The sequence below is a fragment of the Cottoperca gobio genome, chromosome 14, assembly GCF_900634415.1.
Source record: "Cottoperca gobio chromosome 14, fCotGob3.1, whole genome shotgun sequence".
NCBI lineage: Eukaryota > Metazoa > Chordata > Actinopteri > Perciformes > Bovichtidae > Cottoperca > Cottoperca gobio.
In genome coordinates, this window is record NC_041368.1 from 16,256,499 (window position 1) to 16,275,285 (window position 18,787).

The 18,787-nt window shown below is 42.1% G+C and overlaps 1 protein-coding gene across 1 annotated transcript in view; it reads right to left on the minus strand.

The window, feature by feature from the left end:
• LOC115019300 (transcription factor COE1-A-like) overlaps nt 1-16,126 on the minus strand; it is an 81,623-nt gene extending 65,497 nt beyond the window's left edge. Inside the window, exons 1-6 of the mRNA XM_029448795.1 lie at nt 15,764-16,126; nt 14,833-14,989; nt 14,017-14,080; nt 12,784-12,839; nt 6,442-6,515; nt 2,661-2,729 (exon numbers count right to left, since the gene is read on the minus strand). Coding sequence (XP_029304655.1) covers nt 2,661-2,729; nt 6,442-6,515; nt 12,784-12,839; nt 14,017-14,080; nt 14,833-14,989; nt 15,764-15,894 — 551 coding nt within the window. The 5' untranslated portion in view covers nt 15,895-16,126. The remainder of the gene's footprint in view (nt 1-2,660; nt 2,730-6,441; nt 6,516-12,783; nt 12,840-14,016; nt 14,081-14,832; nt 14,990-15,763) is intronic.
• Between the last annotated feature and the right edge of the window lie 2,661 nt (nt 16,127-18,787).

An 18,787-nucleotide genomic window follows, 5' to 3' on the forward strand; every position in this document is an offset into this window, starting at 1 on the left:
TAAGCTGAGATGTTTGAGATAGCCGACAAAAACAGAAGAATGAGACTGTGGTGTAAAGATATTATAATACACACACACACACACACACACACACACACACACACACACACACACACACACACAGATTTTGTGTAGCTGTCAATCATGAAGCATTTTACACTCTGTGTCTTACATAGGAGACACACACACACACACACACACACACACACACACATACACAAACGGAGACTTGTGCTCTTTGAAATAGCTCCATCAAAGCTCACTTTGAGACACAAGTGTTTATCCACTTCATAAGATTTATCCAAACACAACAATAAGTGGGGGAGGTGAGAGGAAGGAGAGCATAATCCTTAAAGCCAAAAGTGGGAGAGGAGAAGAGAGGAGAGGAGAGTTGAGGAGAGGAGAGGAGAGGAGAGGAGAGGAGAGGAGAGGAGAGGAGAAGAGAGGAGAGGAGAGGAGAGGAGAGGAGAGGAGAGGAGAGGAGAGGAGAAGAGAGGAGAAGAGAGGAGAGGAGAGGAGAGGAGAGGAGAGGAGAAGAGAGGAGAGGAGAGGAGAGGAGAGGAGAGGAGAGGAGAGGAGAAGAGAGGAGAGGAGAGGAGAGGAGAGGAGAAGAGAAGAGAGGAGAGGAGAAGAGAGGAGAGGAGAGGAGAGGAGAGGAGAGAAGAAGAGAGGAGAGGAGAGTGAGGAGAGGAGAGGAGAAGAGAGGAGAGGAGAAGAGAGGAGAGGAGAGGAGAAGAGAGGAGAGGAGAGTTGAGGAGAGGAGAGGAGAGGAGAGGAGAGGAGAGGAGAGGAGAGGAGAAGAGAGGAGAGGAGAGGAGAGGAGAGGAGAGGAGAGGAGAGGAGAAGAGAGGAGAGGAGAGGAGAAGAGAGGAGAAGAGAGGAGAGGAGAGGAGAGGAGAGGAGAGGAGAGAAGAAGAGTTTATCATCACATCTCCAGGCACAACAGATGCAAATTAGCTCCTAGCTAACTCTTGTGCTTTTAATTGTGCTCTGTCCCTACAAAAATAAACATAAAATAAAAATAAATAATGTGACAAAGATAGGAATTTATTTCCATGGGTTCAAGATAAGATCTTTTTTTTGTGTAAAGTTCAACATGATAAAATATATACAAATACAAATAGACAGAAAAACCTAGAACTACTGTGATATGTGTATTGGTTACATTTGATTTGATTTAAAAAATGAAACATCAATGTATCATGTATATTTGGACCTAGAAGAAAGTAAATGAAAGTGTTACGCTACCTAAAAGAAGTGTTTTGTGGTCTTTGATGGAATATGACACAACAATACTTTTACACACGCGGCTGTCTCAACTGTCAAAACCGTCCTTAATCATTGCCTTTGGGTTAAAACCTTCCCTCCAAAATGCAAAGAATTTACACTGATAAAATACTTTTATATCTTGATTTCAATGTAATTGGAGTTTGTTACATGAGATTTGTCAGAAGCCATCACCGTGTAATCATTGAAGTGACTATCCCCAGCACGAGTTATTTTAAGGCTAGCATTGATAGCCATGGCCGTCTATACAACGTTTACCCACTAGGGAAGACAAGTGTGGAGATACAATGATGCCCAATCTTCAGTTTTAAGTGACATGATTATGTTTTATATTAAAAAAGGTACAAAGTATTTTCACAAAATCATGAATTTCTATCTTACATCAGGTCACACTATGATAATTACTATTACGTCCTTAAAAATGATGTCATTCTATATTCTGTACCGTGAGTTACGGTAGGTGTTGCCGTCTGCAGGTTACAACAAAAGAATATCACTGGGTTCTCTAATACTGACGTGAGAGTGACAAGAATCAGCACTCTTTCACTCCAGTTTCTGTGAATTACTCTTTAAAACACACGCACACACCCTCTCTCACACACACACACACACACACGTGCACACAGAGAAACCTGCTCACAGAGGGTTAAAACAAACTGCCATGAAGAAATCAGATTAAAATGAGGTTGGATCTCATTTCAGTTTTTCTCTGTCACTTTTTTCTTTGCTCATGACCCATTTTTCTGTGCTGCTGCAGGAGAGACAGAGACTGAGAGAGGAGGGGGGGGTGACGGTGGGATAACTTCAGTACTCCACCTCGACAGACAGACAGGAAGAAAGAAAGAGGCAGACAGACAGACAGGTAGGAAAAAAGTGGCAGTGAAAACGACAGACAGCTTCTGCTAGTAAACAGCTCTGTGTTTTGCATTACGTAGAGGAAACACACACTCGTCTTTGTTCACTCAAGTCTGAAGGTGTGCGTAAGTGTGTGTGTGTGTGTGTGTGGGTGCGCACGTGCCTGAATCTGCCAGGTAAATGACTATATTACTTAAGTGCACATGTGCAAGTGTGTGTGTGTACCTTTAATCCCTGCTACTTTCAGCAAATTACCGCCATTGATGAGTCCTGCTGTTTGATTTAAAGATGCCCAACTTCAGTACCAAATGTTTCAATCTGTCTTCCATCAGAAGCCATTGATTCTATCAAAGGAGCTTCTATTTCAGGAGTGACAACAGATCATCCAAACACACAAACGTCCCGTCACACGCCGCCATCCAAACAGGTCAACGCACTACTTCATCCAGTATGTGTGTGAGTGTGTGAAAGTGTGTGTGTGTGTGTAGGAGAGACAATGAGAGAGTGTGAGACAGTACCTGTCGATGATAACAGGGTCTGAGGGTGTCTCATTACGGTTTCCGCAGCTTTTCTTGTCACAGCACCGACTATGAGAAGAGAAGACAGTAGAAGGGGAAGACACAGGGCAAAGTGAGAGAAGAGTCAGACACAGGGAACATACAGTACTTTATACAGGAGTTCAAATTTAGATGTTTGAATGGGGGTCTTACATCATATCATGTGCTTTGTCTGTACTGATGTTGAGAACTGAACACCAAATTCACAGAAATTGATCAAATCTGTCTGAAACAGAGTTTTACAGAAAGACTAGGTCTACACTGACAGCACGAATATAAATAGACTTATATGACATGGAAAGTGAGCGTGTAAGTTTTTAGGGGACTAGCCAGCGAGTCCACATACTCTAATACACCCACAGTAAGTGGAATGAATGTAGTTCAGATTCAGAAGTTTTAAAACAGATATATCATCAAAGACACAAGTGGATCAAGTCCTCAGACTGTCCTCAAAAGGAAAACTACACAATCGAACATTTCAGTGCCCCAAAACATTGTTTTACATTCAAGTGGCAAAGCCGTACAGAGGCCAATATTTAGGACTCTTATGATCCACAGGAGCAAAAAGAGGAAAGGAGATGATAATATTGACCCACAAAGTCACATAGGGAGGAGGTCGGGGGGGATGGATAAAGCACCTGCTGTTTGTTTCCTAATGGTAGTTAATGTTGGTGTGTTTCAAGCATGACCACGATTGTTCCCTAACCCTAACTTTTGACGTCAATGTTCTCATTGATTCTCATCTCCTGAAAACCGTGTGCAATTATTATAGATCTGGAGCAACGCATCGTATAGTTTTAAACCCCTAAAGACTCACTTACTCATTTGTGTTTTGTTTTGTTTTTAAATCAAGAGACGAGTTGAATTTAATTTTGAGAGGACTTGCCACCATGCATGTCTTTTAATACACTATCTGACAACTTCAACTCCATCCTTATTGTACTGACATACAGGTGAGGTGGAGGTGGCAGAGGATTGAAGAGGCCTGAGGCTCAGAAGAGGAGAGGGTGTGATACACACACACACACACACACACACACACACACACACACACACACACACACAAGTAATTAAAAAAAACACTGGCATGCGATCCAACATTCACACATATGTACTGCAAGTCTGTCAAAGCTTTCTTGCGTGCATCAATTATGAATAAAGGTGTAAGCAGGAGGGGAAGGATAAAGCCCGAGGGGGGGGGGGGGAGCGGTGATGAAGAGTGAAAGGATGAGCGTGGGAGGGAAAGCTAAAACAAGAGGGTGAGAGCGAGGGGTGGGGAGAGGTTTGGGTGGGAAGAAGAGGAAGGGGAGACATCTCAGGTTTCCCACCGTCACAGATGGCAGAGGTGGAAAAGAAAGAGACTGACATGTTACACCTTACACATTGTCTCCACTATCTGCTGCTCTGCCTCTCTTTCTGCTCGCTCTGACATTTCCTTTCTGCTGCTCTATGAACTGGGTCACTACACGGCCCCCAGCACCAGCGAGAGGTTAGAGAGGAGGCAAACCGGAGATAGGGGAATGGGAAAATGGGGAGCACGGGGTAAAGAGGAGAGCTGGGAGGAAAGGAAAGGATGGGTGAGGGTGTGGAGGGGAAGGGGGGGGTGAGCTGAGATGGGGGGGAGAGATTAAGGGAGGACAGTGGAGGAAGAGGACACAGGAGCCGAGTGCAAGATGTTATAAATGGAGGGGTAGTGGGAAGGGAAACGAGGGGCGGGACGGGGGTAATGTAGCACTTATTGCTCTGGATCCTGGTGATCTAATCATCTTCTGTCTCCCCCTGCATCTCCCCTCCTCCCACCACACACACACACACACACACACACACACACACACACACACACACACACACACACACACACACACACTTTTAAACAATAGAGTCTCAATAGCATGAATTGGAAATGCCATTTTCACCAGATCTGTATGTGAAGATATAAGAGATAGATGCTTACAATAGCTTTAATGTTTAAGGTAATAAGACCAACACAAGTAGTCAATTAATCTACTCGTGGATCAATAGAAAAAGGTTCAGACTTCTCCAGTGTGAGTCTTGCTGCTTTTCTGTTTTGTGTCAGTGTAAATTAAACATCTTTAATTTCAAAATGTCTTTTTTGAGCTCTGGGAAAAACATTTTTTTTGTCAGGCTGAATTGTCTATAATAAAATGATGCACCAAATAGCTAGAATATTTGACAGAAGGGAAAAGCGTCTGTTTGAATATTTCCCTCAGTGTAAACATCATGCAGATTCAGTGAAGAGCTGGAACAAGCTGACGGTCAGACGGTGTGGAATAAGGCATTTCTTTCCATTTTAAAGCGACTTAAGGGGAAAGGGAACAACTGTTTGTTCAACCAACATTTGTGCTAAACACATGATATAAAGAGTACGGCTACATCTATGGAGTGAAACCTTTCATGTATTCGTGCCAGAAGTGCAACCAGGACGCAGGTTGGTGTGGTGGCAGATTGGCGGGGAGCATATGGCTAATAGCACCACCATGACAATGAGCCCGACTGATTAATGGACGCCCTGAGCTCTTTGTGTGTGTGTGTGTTCTACGTTGCGTGTTGTCTTTGAGGCCCCTGCTGCAGAATCAGCATGTGAGAACATGAGGCAACAGCCGTAACTTTGACCTCAGCGGCTGCTGCAGACAAACGAGAGTTTACGCCCGTTGCAGAAGTCACTTTCTGCACCGCTGCTGCACTGTTGCTCCCCCAGAGGACATGTTTGAACATCGAAGGCCTTCCTACTGTACATGTTTACGTTACAGTTTATCCATGCCCACAATGCATTCCCCACATGATGAACCACAATAATTTACAATAAAATCTGTATTTATTTATAAATTCCTTGTAAATCACATCAGAATTTCAAAGGGTTTTTCCATAAAGCGCTGCAGCTGAACGGCCTGAGGATTATTCAGTGAGCTATAGAATAAAATATTAGTGTGCCTGATTTCATGGCTAAAATCCCTGCTTGTGCATATAGATGAACCCCAATTTATATTGTTACAGTTAAAGTTGTTCAGTGACAAGGTCAGGGAATAAGAATAACTTAATTCATGTGCTAAATTTGAATTTTTATAACTGCGTTATGCACGAGGGAGCGTGCATATGCATACGGCTTTGTGTATATGTGTTTGTGTGTGTGCATAAGGAAGCGTGTGTGTGTGTGTGTGTGTGTATATGAGAGACCCTGCCTATATTTTATAGTCAGATTGTGGAGGAAGGCCCATTTGTTAGCCATGAAACAACAGGAGGGTTCAGATTGACTAATGAGTTTCTCTGTGTCCTAATTAACCATGCGTCACAGACACACACACATACACCACGCATGCATCCACACACACATTTTCTATTGTATAGGATAGGTTGGTAAAATGCCTCTATAAATAGATCTCTTTCCTCCCAACCTACTTCCGAAGAAATTCATCTTTAGAGTATAATTAAAGCAACGACTTTGATAGCTAAAACTCATCTTCCTCAACAGATATGGCTTCACGTGTGTGCGTATGTATGCGTCTGGGTGTGTATGTGTGGGGGGGTTAATGAGGGTGACAAAATAGGAAATGTATTGAGTGCAGAGAGTTGATTGGTGAGAACTTCTGCAGATGAACAAAGTATGTCGCAGAATAAAAGAGGAGGGGAGAGGAAATGTAGGAGCTGGAACGATTGTTTGAAGGTAGTTTGGAGAGGAGGAAGGTTTAGGAAGAAGAAATAGATTTGATGCACCCATTCTCACCTGCACATGATCTCATGTGTCAGCAGCACTCTGCACATCTCTGGGTTTTTGTCTTGGCCTTCATAAATAATCGCCTGTTAAGAGACACAGAAAGATGTGACACCGTTAGCTCACAGACAGCAAAAGCGTATAAACACAGAACTTAAATCCAGCAAATAGTCCTCACCATCCTCGATAGGGTGTTGGTTTCAAGTGTACTTCATCACACAGACAAAGGATTCAGCTGTGTATTTAAGGTATTTGATTTAGGATGTCTGTGTGGTGCGATTAAATCAAAATGAGCCATTAAACAGTAAATCTTGATGTTTGATATAGAAGGTCGTATTAGTAGAATTGCCTCAATGTGTTTGTTATTTAAACACGTTAAAGGTGAAAAATAAACTGAATATTGTGTTTTTGTCATCCTGTTTTATATTTATATTTAAAGATAAGGCTGGCATTTTCATAGAATAACATCAGCCTTATGTACCAGGACACCCCTGTGAAGATGTATTCTAAAAAATAACAAAATATATAATAATATAATAGTAATTAAAAGTTAACAAAGTAATTGCTGGGCACTGTAGTTTTTAGCAAATGTTACTCAAAGGGAAGTAAGAAGTAAATGGTTATTTTAACTGCAGATTAATACGCATTTGGTGCTTTAAATGAACATTTATGGCACAAGGTTGTTGCGTGTGTGGGATTAACTCAAAATAAACTACAGTGCTCATCATAATGAACGAATGTGTCGCCTGTGTGGCTCATTGATGTGTTTTTAATGGTCAACAATGGAGCTTTATAGCACAGCAGAATGAGCTTTGACTAAACAGACAGTACTTGTTAATAGGATTTATTCATTGTTGGTTTTGGTCTTTTCATGGAATTTGTTGACATTTGTAGGTAAGAGAAAAAGTTTTGAGTACTTTTTCTGCCACTGCCAATACCAATTGGCACCATATTCACAGTTCAGAAAAAGGGTGAAAAGTAAACAAGGCAGTGTATGCCTGGGGCCCACAAATCACTAAATCTGCCGCTAAAAACACACTCAAGTCTCAGTTACTCGCGGCCACAAACACCGGTAGAATACAGTAGATGGAGGTAATTTCCAAATAGATGTATAAGTCACTTGCTTTGACATAACCACTGCAGTTTTAAAGAGCATGAATTAAATTAGCAGAGGTATTTTGCTGGCCGTAACATTATTAGTGTTATAAGTTTGTATCAAGCGCCATACACAGCAACTAACTGTTACTTACTGTTATACCTTACTTCATATCATCGTTTTGATTTGATTTTAGACTGAACATGAGCAGGTTGTTTATAATCTTGTTAGAGGCAACAAAGCACTGCCAATGCGACCCTGTGATAGATGTCAGTGTCTGCATCAGTGCATGGATGCATGAAAACATATTTGCATGTTTTCAGACCGCTGCACTCCACATCTACAAAACTGGTGAGAGGAGACGACTCTATTTTGCAGCTGAGGGAAAACACAGCGACGATATCAAACTGGAGGGAATGTGATGTTTTCCATGCTGTAGCTGTGGTGTACAGTTATTTTTCTTCCATCAGGGTGTTGTTGGGGATAACAGGTTAGTTCCCACTTCACCTCAAAGAACACGAGGTTTCAGCGGTAACACCTCTACTTCACACACAAACACTCACACCCATTGTTTCTGCACACCCACACACACACACACACCTTGTTCACACATGTTGTTTTATAGAATTCAAAAAATAACAACGAGATCTCCACGGCTCACATGCTCAGATCAGGTGATGTCTAACTTTTAAAAGTGTAAAGGATTCACAGAGCCGTGGCCAAAGTTTCTGCTCCTCAACCTGCTTCCATTATACAATATTCCTGCTTCTGGTCTAAGCTCAGAATAAAGCGAAAGCACAAGTCACACACCACTTAGCTATCTATCAATCAATACACACGCTCCGTCTGTCTTTGGTCTATTCCAGTCTGTTTGATCTGTCGTTCCAAACTCCAGCAAATCTCACAGAGTGACAAGCTCACTTTTCTCAGGGAGCGATGAAGAAGTTTCACTGTCCTCTCTGATAGTCTTCAGCCGGGGTTTCAGACTACCTGCTGCCATCAACTGAACAGTAGTTTGAGTTTTTAAATTAAGGTTATTTAGCTTAGTGAAAGCTTAACAACTCTAAACAACATGCAACACCTTGTGCTGAGGATATGTAGAAAACATTTCCCCAGTGAATCCTCTCTTTTGGGTCTACACAGGTCATTAACACTTTTTTTTCTACAGATCCCTGACATTTAAAAAGCAAAGTTAAGGCTGCAGATCTCTGATGCCACATATTAAACAGCGAGACTCAGTTAAGACGCAATACATCTGTGCGTTGCAGTGGAGTCGTTTGACATTTTTACAAATTGGGCTCAAACTATTGACAGATGATAAGGTTGTGTGAAGAAGTAGAATAGGCCTTTTAAAGAGTAGCATTGTAAATATGTCCTGTGATTAGGCTTACACTGTCCAACCAGGGGCCCCAGGGCAAGCATGTTTCACATGGGGTCCCAGCATGAGCCAAAATATAGCCTGAACCCCTCATCTGTAGAAACGACAGCCCAACATGGTCTTCAGAAACTAGTTTGGAGCTTTGCTGCATTAATAGAGAGCAGTGGTTGTACTGTCTGAGGGCCCACTTACAATATTGTTGGAGCCCAAAGCGTTTCATACTAAAAGCTCGTTGTCTCCAGGACCCCCTGTGTTTTCTGGAATTGGAGCCCCCATTTGTTTCAGGGCCCGGGGCCCCTGTCAGTTACAATTTTCCATGCATGTGCATATATTCCAGTTGCAAAAACCTGTGAGTGAAATGTATCGACTCATGAATCCTGAGCCTGAAGAGCCCCTGGTGGTCCAGGGCTGTTCACGGCCAATCAATGAAGCAAAAAATACTCTAATGTCAAAGCAGAAATGCAACTACAAGTAGACAGAGCTGGTGCTGAGCTAACTGTTCTAAAAGAGCCACTTCTACAAGATAAGCTGTAGGTGACATCATTATGGCAGAGACGTGAAACTTCAACGAAATGGGAAACAAATTCATTAATCCAGAGAGCAAAATAAACTGTGTTTTTGTACTAAAAAGTGTAAATTATTTAAAAAGAAATGCACTTTATGAGCCATAGTTCTGTCTATAATTAGAGCTGCTCATTGTGCCATGGGAAGAGAGGGGGCCAGGCAGCGTCCTCTGAACTTGTTCCCTAGCCTGGCCATCTCAACCCCTCTCGTCTTCTCTCTTTATGCACTTTTGCTCTTTTGTTTTCTCTCTCTCGCACACGCCCACACACACCCACACACACACACACACACACACACACACACACCCACACACGCACGCACATGCACGCACACGCACAAACTTTAGGGCCAGGTGAATGCATTTATCTTTATGAACAGAATTAGGTCTGATGTAACTGAGCGTTCCTCCAAAATCACAGAAGAGGTCGATACATCCTTGAATACATTATGCATTTGGCATATGTGACATATAATTTTCTAAACAGATGGGTTCTAAACTAAATAAGCTGTACACTTTTTCAATTTTTTCAGATATGCCGATATGCCAAGTGACCCCTTTGCTTTGCCTGATGTTGACTCGTCTCCCTCTGTATCGGACCTGGAACAATCCCTGCCTTGTGTTGCCCCGTCCTTTACTGCATCATGTTCGCTCAAATACTGCGGTGTAAAAGATGTTGTCAATCACTGAACAATTTACTAAAACTGAGTTTTTAATCTAATTATAATCACTTGACCTGCTCGGCAACCTGACATAATAATATTTAATCCACCTTCTGTGGCAGACTCTTGTGTAGGTGTGGAACTTCTTCTACCATAACTTCTTCTACCATCCCGCCCACATCTGTCTTCATCACACTGTCACCTCGCTTGCTCTGCTCATGTCTTTCATCTGCTTCTTTCCTCCTCCTCCCTCTCTCCATCTCACCAGGCCTTTCATACAGCATCTCTGCCGCTCTCTCCTCCACCTTTGAAGTAGCGTGACATGCGCGGCGTGTAAACAAGGAGCCGTTAAGCAGGGGAACACACTTCCTCCTGCGTTAGTGTCAGATGGGCTAGCGAGCTAGTGATCCGACAGGGCCGCGGTGACAGACGCTTTATTCTCCGGGACGCAGTCGTGATCAACCGGCGCTCAACACTCTGCTTCTGAAGACTCTCCTCCTCCATTTAACACAATCAATGCTGGCCCTCTCAACGCACACACACACACACACACGAAGCAGGTAGACATACAGAAATAGCATAATAACAGAAATAAGTGCCAGCATTAGGTGCCAAACGTTGGAGAAGAATCACAGTCAGATCTGTGAAATAAACAGAATGAGTGATATGAGCCTTGCAGAGCAGTACCCAGTAATATACTCAGCACACTACCAAAAATAACAATATGCATTTTTATGCTTGCCAAAACTGAAAGGCTGCACTTTAAAAAGGTCTCATCTGTAAAGTGCATCCACGTGTACCCGTGATTGAGGAGTTTGATGTATAGACAAAAAACTTTGTTGCATGTTATCGAAAGAATCATATGAACAGTGTGTCAAGATGGTGACGTTAAACCCTCGACAGCCTTGGGTTTCTCTCCCTCTCTGGACTATTTCAGTGAAACACACATCTTACTGTTGAGCGGGGTTTTACATTGTAGGCCTGGACTTTAAGTAACTTGCGTTTCTACAAATGCCGATGGGATTTTGTACTTGGTTTTCTTACGTCTGGCTCAGAAGATTATGTTCAGGTTTCACTTAAGCTCTCTGGCCCGTGTTAGTCCAAAATAATTCATTACTATGTATGGTCGTTAGGTAATGATCCAGTTTTGTGATTTGAATTTTGGTAAAGCTACACTTATGTTTTTGTTTTAGATCAGTGTGTCTTTAACAGTGTGTGTGTGTGTGAGTGTGTGTGAGTGTGTGTGTGTGTGTGTGTGTGTGTGTGTGTGTGTGTGTGTGTGTGTGTGTGTGTGTGTGTGTGTGTGTGTCTGGTAGGAGAGACAGTGGCCATGACATCACTGACCAACTAAGCCAACCACACGGCTGTTTTGGTTTGACCACCTGTTAATGTTCCATTCCTCTACCGCCGGGAATGATACACTCACACTCAGACACACTCAGACACACACACACACACACACACACACACACACTTGTGAGCCTGCTTTATTGCTCCATGTGCAGTTTTGCCTAAGTGCCGATACATACAGCACTAAATACCTGCGCTGCTTCCCATTTGTTCATCTCTCTCTCCGTCTCACTCACATATAAACCCCCACTATCACACAGACTTTCACACATAAACACACACACACACACCTGCAGATGCCCACAGGTGCAGCACACACCTGCCTGCATCAGTGTCTTAAGGAAAAATGACTTTTCCTTTTCAAACTTAAAATCTCTTTGTGTAGACAAAAAAACAAAAACAATCAGCTGTTTTTCAGAAGTCGAGAATGTATTTGTGTGTATAAATGTGTGTGTGTGTGTGTGTGTGTGTGTGTGTGTGTGTGTGTGTGTGTGTGTAGCTGGCTGTCATCACACCAAGCTGAAGCTAAACAGTGTTATTAGGAAACAGTGTGGTCCCTTAGGCCTGCCTGCCAGACACACACACGCACACGCACACGCACACGCACACACACACACACACACAAACACACACACACACTGCACTACTCGCTCTTTCTTGAGCAAAAGCAAAAGAAATCAGTCTTCTCTCTGTTGTTCAGTCTGCGTCTCTCTTCTAATTCTTCTATTTCTCTCTACCTCTCTCTTATAAAGGTACATATAAACAAAAACACAAGCACTAACAGTAAAATTTGGATTTGATCAGAAAATGCTTGCCACTCGACAGACCAAATCCCAGAGGTGCTGTTATATCTTTCCACTTCCTACTGTGCGCAGCAGAATTACGTTCCTGTTCTTCAACACCCGCTCGCTGCCTCCTTGCTCTAATCACAGCGAGAGAAGTACAGGCAAAAACGCCTGGAGCCATGTGGTGTGTGTGTGAGTGTGTGTGTGTGTCCCCACCCATACACACTGTGGAAACACCCACCCACAGAAACACACACACACACACACACACACACACACACACACACACACACACGGTTTTGTGTGCACAAGTACATGCAGATAGAGAAGGGCGGCGGAGTACAGGCAGATCAGTGTAGCAGCTCATTGTCAGAGAGGTAACAGGAGAGGTGACAGACCTCTGTGTGTGTGTGTGTGTGAGAGAGAGAGAGAGAGAGAGAGAGAGAGAGAGAGAGAGAGAGAGAGAGAGAGAGAGAGAGAGAAAGAGAGAGTACGTTTGAGAGTGTGTGTTTTTTCTTTACCTGCTTAGTCATGGAGTCTATGAGTCGAACATAAAAGTCCTGCTCTGTTCTGATGCCTGTTGGGGTGCAGAAGAAAATAGAACATCTTAAACTTTACATAGATTTCAACATGCAGAACTAACAAAACTTCATTAGAAAATATGTCGATTTAAGTGCACATTAAAAAGTGGTAGACACAACCCAACAACAAGCTACCCCAAATGTTAGGGGTCACTAGAAGATTAAAAACATATTTCTGATACAACATTTGAATGTATCTTTTCAGAATTTTTTTCTAATCTTCTTGTGAAATCTTGTTAGTAATTGTATTTAATAATTTCGACCTCAAATAATGAGTGGAGGGAATAATCTTTCTATGGTTAAACTGCTCACATATGTAACCTAACACAGCTTCATTTTAAGGGTTCAAAAAAGCCAGAACAGTTTTGGAACCCCGAGAAAAGCTTGTGTGTAGATCACATTGTGAAAATAAAGGTTTCTCAACGTCTGTGCCACTGAGTCAAGTCAATTCTATTTAGATATCTCAAAATCACAAATTTACCTCAAAGGCCTTTGCAGTTTGTACGACATATGACACCTCTATCCTTACACCCTTGACAACTGTGATCTGAACACTCAGAATTTATTAGACATCCATTAATGGTTCACACTGATGTTAAATGTCTTTAGCTGGTTAAATGTCCAAACGTCTATATGTTACAATCAATACCACTGATGAATGATTTGTAGGAGCGACTTACTTTGTTCATCTCCACATACAAATTATATTAAAATCATTATGTGTTATTCTCAGAGCAGGCTGGAGCCAGATTATGTAGTTTCCCTCCAAAATAGGCCTGAATATCACAATCCACAGCTCCCACCACAACAACATGCAACTGTCAAACAGCCCACGCCAGACTGGACAAACTCATTTAGGGACAGTGACAGTGATGAAGCCATAAAGCTTGTATAAATCGCCCACAACGGCTGCTCTGAAATAGTGACATTCATCCAGAAATCGTGTCAAACTACACAATTGTGAAACTCTACACTGCAGTTTATGTGACATAAACAAATTCTAGCAGCCTTTTGGCCCTTTGCTGCACATTTCTCCACATTAAATCTAAAACTAAATATCAGCTGTTTCCTGTGTACTCTCTGTTTATTTTTGTTGCAGGATACAACTAGCAATCGAGCTGATTCGGTCAAATGTATTGTGAATAACTTTGTGAGTGTGTGTTCCTCACTCACCGTTACTGTATAGAAGCTGCAGCCGGTAATGAATCCCGTTATTGGTCTTCTCTCCGGTCGTCTCCTTAACACACAGCAAACACTGAGCTGTTTATTGACATTTTTAAGGACAAATTAAAAAAAACACACCTCCCCGCAACTGCATGCGATACATCCAAGTTATTGAATTGTTCACACCGGCAATACGTTAAATAAACGTGTGATTTATGTTCACAGAGGACATATTAAAGCAGGGCAGCCCTGTAATTTCTCCACGTGTAATCATGGTGTTATTGTGGATTTTTAATTCCTCTGTAATTACTGGTTATGTTTGGAAGGCAAATAAATCCAACACTAAATTCTCCCCCTTGCATTTCAGCTAATTTAAACGGTGTCATAATTGATGAGGAGACCGCATGCCCCGCCGTTGTTTATATAGAACAAGTGGTTGTGTGGAAACCAGCTGTAAATTAAAACAATTTAAACGTCTAGAGTTGTTTTCTTATTTGTCAATTATCGCAAATGGATCGAAGGAAGTTTTTGAGTTACAGTACGCCTGTGTGTAGCCAATATATTGTGTTTCATCTGTGTCCAATTTTATCCAAAATGTCATTTAAAAAATAAAATAATAATAATAATACTATTATTAATAATAATAAACGCAACACATATTTTATCGATGAGTTACTGTACATGTTTAAAATGTAACATTAAGCATCAGACATATCAAACACCACAATGGAATAACCAGGCCTTTTAGAAATGCTAAATGATTTTTCAGCATATTAAATAATAACAAGAAGAAATAATCAGGACACCGTAAGTTTCTGCACCGACCTTCTCTTTCTCGACGAAGCCCACGAAGTTGGTCCTCTCGATCTCCACCGGCTGACCCTGCCGGTCGTACAGAGCCAGGACGAAGTGGAAGAAGTTGGATTTACGCAGGTTGGAGGGCGGCTGCTTCTCAAAGTGAGCCCGGGCCAGACCCACTCCACTGCGGACACACAGGCGTGGATGAGTCGGTGTTAGAAGCTATGAAGTTTGACTTTGTAAAAGTGAGTAAAAAGGAAATATGAGGACCTATAAGCAGCGAGTAAATCATTTGTTTCATCTTCTAGATTTGAGTAAGGTGGATCTTTGTTAATCATAAAAGGCTTTTTTATTTTTTAAACAAATCCCAAATCTGTGATTTTCTGGAAATATTATCAAATTAGTTTTATGTTGAAGTCTGTTTTTGTCATGATAATCTGAGACAAGAGGTCATGATTTATCCACCTTTACATCCCTGCCAAATGGAGAATCGTGTTCCCCTTGAATACAACCAGTATGTTTAGAAAAGAGGGAGTATGGACAGATTTGTTCCTCCTCATTTTAAACCCGAAGCAAAAGCACTAGAATTATTTATTTGTCGCTTTGCCTTCATGCTCATTAAACCTCAGCCAACTATCGACAGAAGGCGCGCGTTGCATGTGCGTTAAAATCTGTAGCACAAACACATGTTGCCATTAACTGTTTAGTACGGTGTCTTAAAATTATACAGGGTGTTCAATGGGTTTTTGGAAATGTATAGCCTACACAAGAATCTTAATTTCACAATTTATCCTAGCAGTTAAATCCAAATGTGTTCCTCCGGACAGCAGCTCCCCTCAACACAGCATCGTGTCCTGCACGGGCGGCTGCAGGTCCTGACAGAAAAAGCACGTTATTTCCGTGTTTCGGTAAATGAAGGAGGGTGGTTGCATGTCTCCTCCACCCGAGCAGAGCTCACCTTTGGGCGGCCGTGTTGGCGTCCAGCACGCCGCCCCCCTGCATCCAGCTCCGGACACTGTTCATGCCTCCCAGCGGCTCCTCCTTCAGGCTGCTGCCACTTCGCTGGATGCTCTCCTGGATCCCGAACATTGACAAATCTTCGTAGCACGATTCCTGTCCTTCTGTTTGTCGGTCTCTCCCCGGCTGGCTGTGCACTTGTTCTCCTGTAGATCCTTCACTCTGATTCAAGAGGAGCAACGTGGTTGCGCTCTTTGCTGCGGCTGTGAGCTTCGCTAGAAATCAAGCAGTTGCCTGATTATTCCTGTAAATCTAGTCCTCCTTGAGGAAATGTGTGCTAAAACGGAAGGGAAATCATATCGGAATAAGATCCAAAATGTCCAAAACACGGATTTAAATCGCCAGAAGAACGGCAGGACGCGGGCAGTCCTAGTGTGAAAAGGTGTTAAAAAAAAGTCACTCCTGGTGCGTTTGGAGATCCACAGTTTGAAGCTGTCAGACAGAAAAGAGAGATCAACTGGCATGCAGATCAGATGTCATCATTATCTGACACTTCTTTCTTCCTCTTTTAGCTCTTTTCCTTCTCTTCTTCTCCCTCAGCCCAGCGGTCCGGGACGTGTTGGGGTCTGTGGTGTCCAGAGCAGCGCTGCTTCCTGCGGATGAGTCCCGAGCTCTCGCCACTCCGCTCTCTCTAGCTGAGGAAAACGCTTTGTGACTCTTCCCAAAGGACTCTCTCTGAGAACCAAACACGGGCTTCTCCCGCCCCGGGGCGAGAGAGAGGGAGGTAGGATGGGAAAGGAAAGAGAGGAGGGGACCGGAGGAGAGGAGGGGAGGGGACAGGACGGGAGGAGAGGAAAGGAAAGGAGACGCCCCCAAACAAAGGCGAGAGTGGAGTCAGGTCCGCCTCATGCAGCGGACACGGAGCTCCTCTCCTCCGTCCCTCTCTGTCCTTAAGGAACTATTATTCTTTTTTTTGCTCTTCTCTGTAAATGTGAAGATGATTTCTTGTGCGCACCACACACTGACGACCTGGAAAGTTTGTTTCTGCCCATGCAGAGCAGAGTCGGCTGCAGACGCTCACGATGCTGGAATAAGTAGAAATTGCTCAGTGGCACTTCAGCAGGGTGGACACATTTCGGCTGCAGGACAATCACGACTTCATTACCTCAAACAGCTACTTTTACGCAGGTCACAGAGTACAATGGAAATATTAAATAAGGAAACAAAAGAGACTTGTTTTCTAATATTTTATTCATATTATAACAATATATATTTAAATAATCAAATTATTAATTAGTGACAATGAGGATGTTACTGCTTAAAAAAACAGTAAAGAAATTAAATTATATATTTGTATTTCAAACCGCCCGGGGTCATTATTAGACTCATTTTAGCTGCAGATATTTGGTAAATTTGATAATCAAACCTCAGCCTGTACATTTAGATCTAAGTTTAATTTAGACCAACTGCTTAGGCTTAATTATAAAAGCCATATTTCATCGTCACAACATATCCCTGTTCCCCATTGTCTTCCTCGGGCCTGCTTATTGCAGGCTAGCGCCGCAAGACGCACAAACAAAAGTGACAATAACAATAATTAGCTCAAAATAACAATGAACATAATTGAGGATAATTGCTACCAGATTTCCCCGCTTTGTCTCTCCCTCAAGCGCCATCTGTTATTTGAAACAATTTATCACGCCGCCGAGAGGGAATCCAAACAAAATACAAATATTAATAGATGATTCCGTGAACTCTTTTAATAAAATAAAGCTACAGCGCATTGATCTGTCGAGGTGCAAAAAGGTCAAAAACTTTTGTATTATTCAGCTGGCTGTGAACATGATTGGCAGGACGAGCTGGCGCCGTTCCAGGGTTTAATTCCCAAAGGTTATTGAAAAACGCTCTTGACCTTGATTATGGAGAATGTGAGTCTTTTATGCTCCAGTTTCCTGCTTATAGATGGAGAGAAGGACAGTTGAGGATCAGCCCGTAAAGGATTTAATCGGGTTCACAGCTGAGGAAAAAAATATATGTGAATGAAGGAGTGTTAAGAGGCTCTGGTGTTTGGATCGATCGGAGAGGGCTGAAAGCATGTGTATTAGTTTATTTAAAAAAATATATGAAATGAGATATTTATTCCTGCATGTCAACTGTCGTAGGCAATTAACTAATGCAAAAAATGCATTACTGCAAGTTGTCATTGACTTCTCTCGCAAACCATTTTAAATTACTCAATAAATGCAAGCGGTCTGCTAAACTTTGACGAAGAGATATTATCGAGTTATGTTCACCCTGAAAGATTTGTTGATTTAAATCTATCAGGTCAGACTTAAAACCAGAGGTGTGTTTATTATCCTACAGGATTTTTACATCATAAAACGCTGTAAGAATACTTAAATGTACAAATATCATTAGTATAAAGGTAACTTTGAAACTGGATTGAGCATAATATATATTATGTTTATCTACATGAATATTAAAGTGTTGTATTGCAGATTTTAAAAGCGAGATTAAATCATAAGAAATAAGAAAAGCAGGATTAAATAACCTAATAATGCAGAAACATGCACGCGCCCAACAGTAGCCCATTGAAGAACAGGAACAACTAAATAGAAAACACGATATAAAACCACTATAAACTTACTGTTGCGCAGTGAGTCCCTACAGTACTGTGACAGAAATAGTCCAGTGTGTGTGTGCGCGCGCGCGTGGCCCGAGCGACAGTTTGGTTGTATCACTTCCCATTCAAGTCTAAAAACGACACAACAGCGCCATCATGTGTCAGACTCGTCCAACTGCACGCGCACTGACGCACCACCAAACCTGGTAGCGAAATAATAAAATATATTATTCTGAATAAAACAAAGCTGTATGCATAGTGAAAAATCAACCATATCACCAAGTTCTCCTTCCTAATAATGTTTCAAAAAATATTGTATTATTTATTAAAAGTCTATATTTAAATACTAGGCCTGCTAATATACTTATTATAAGAATCCTGATTACCACTTCCCATATTTCT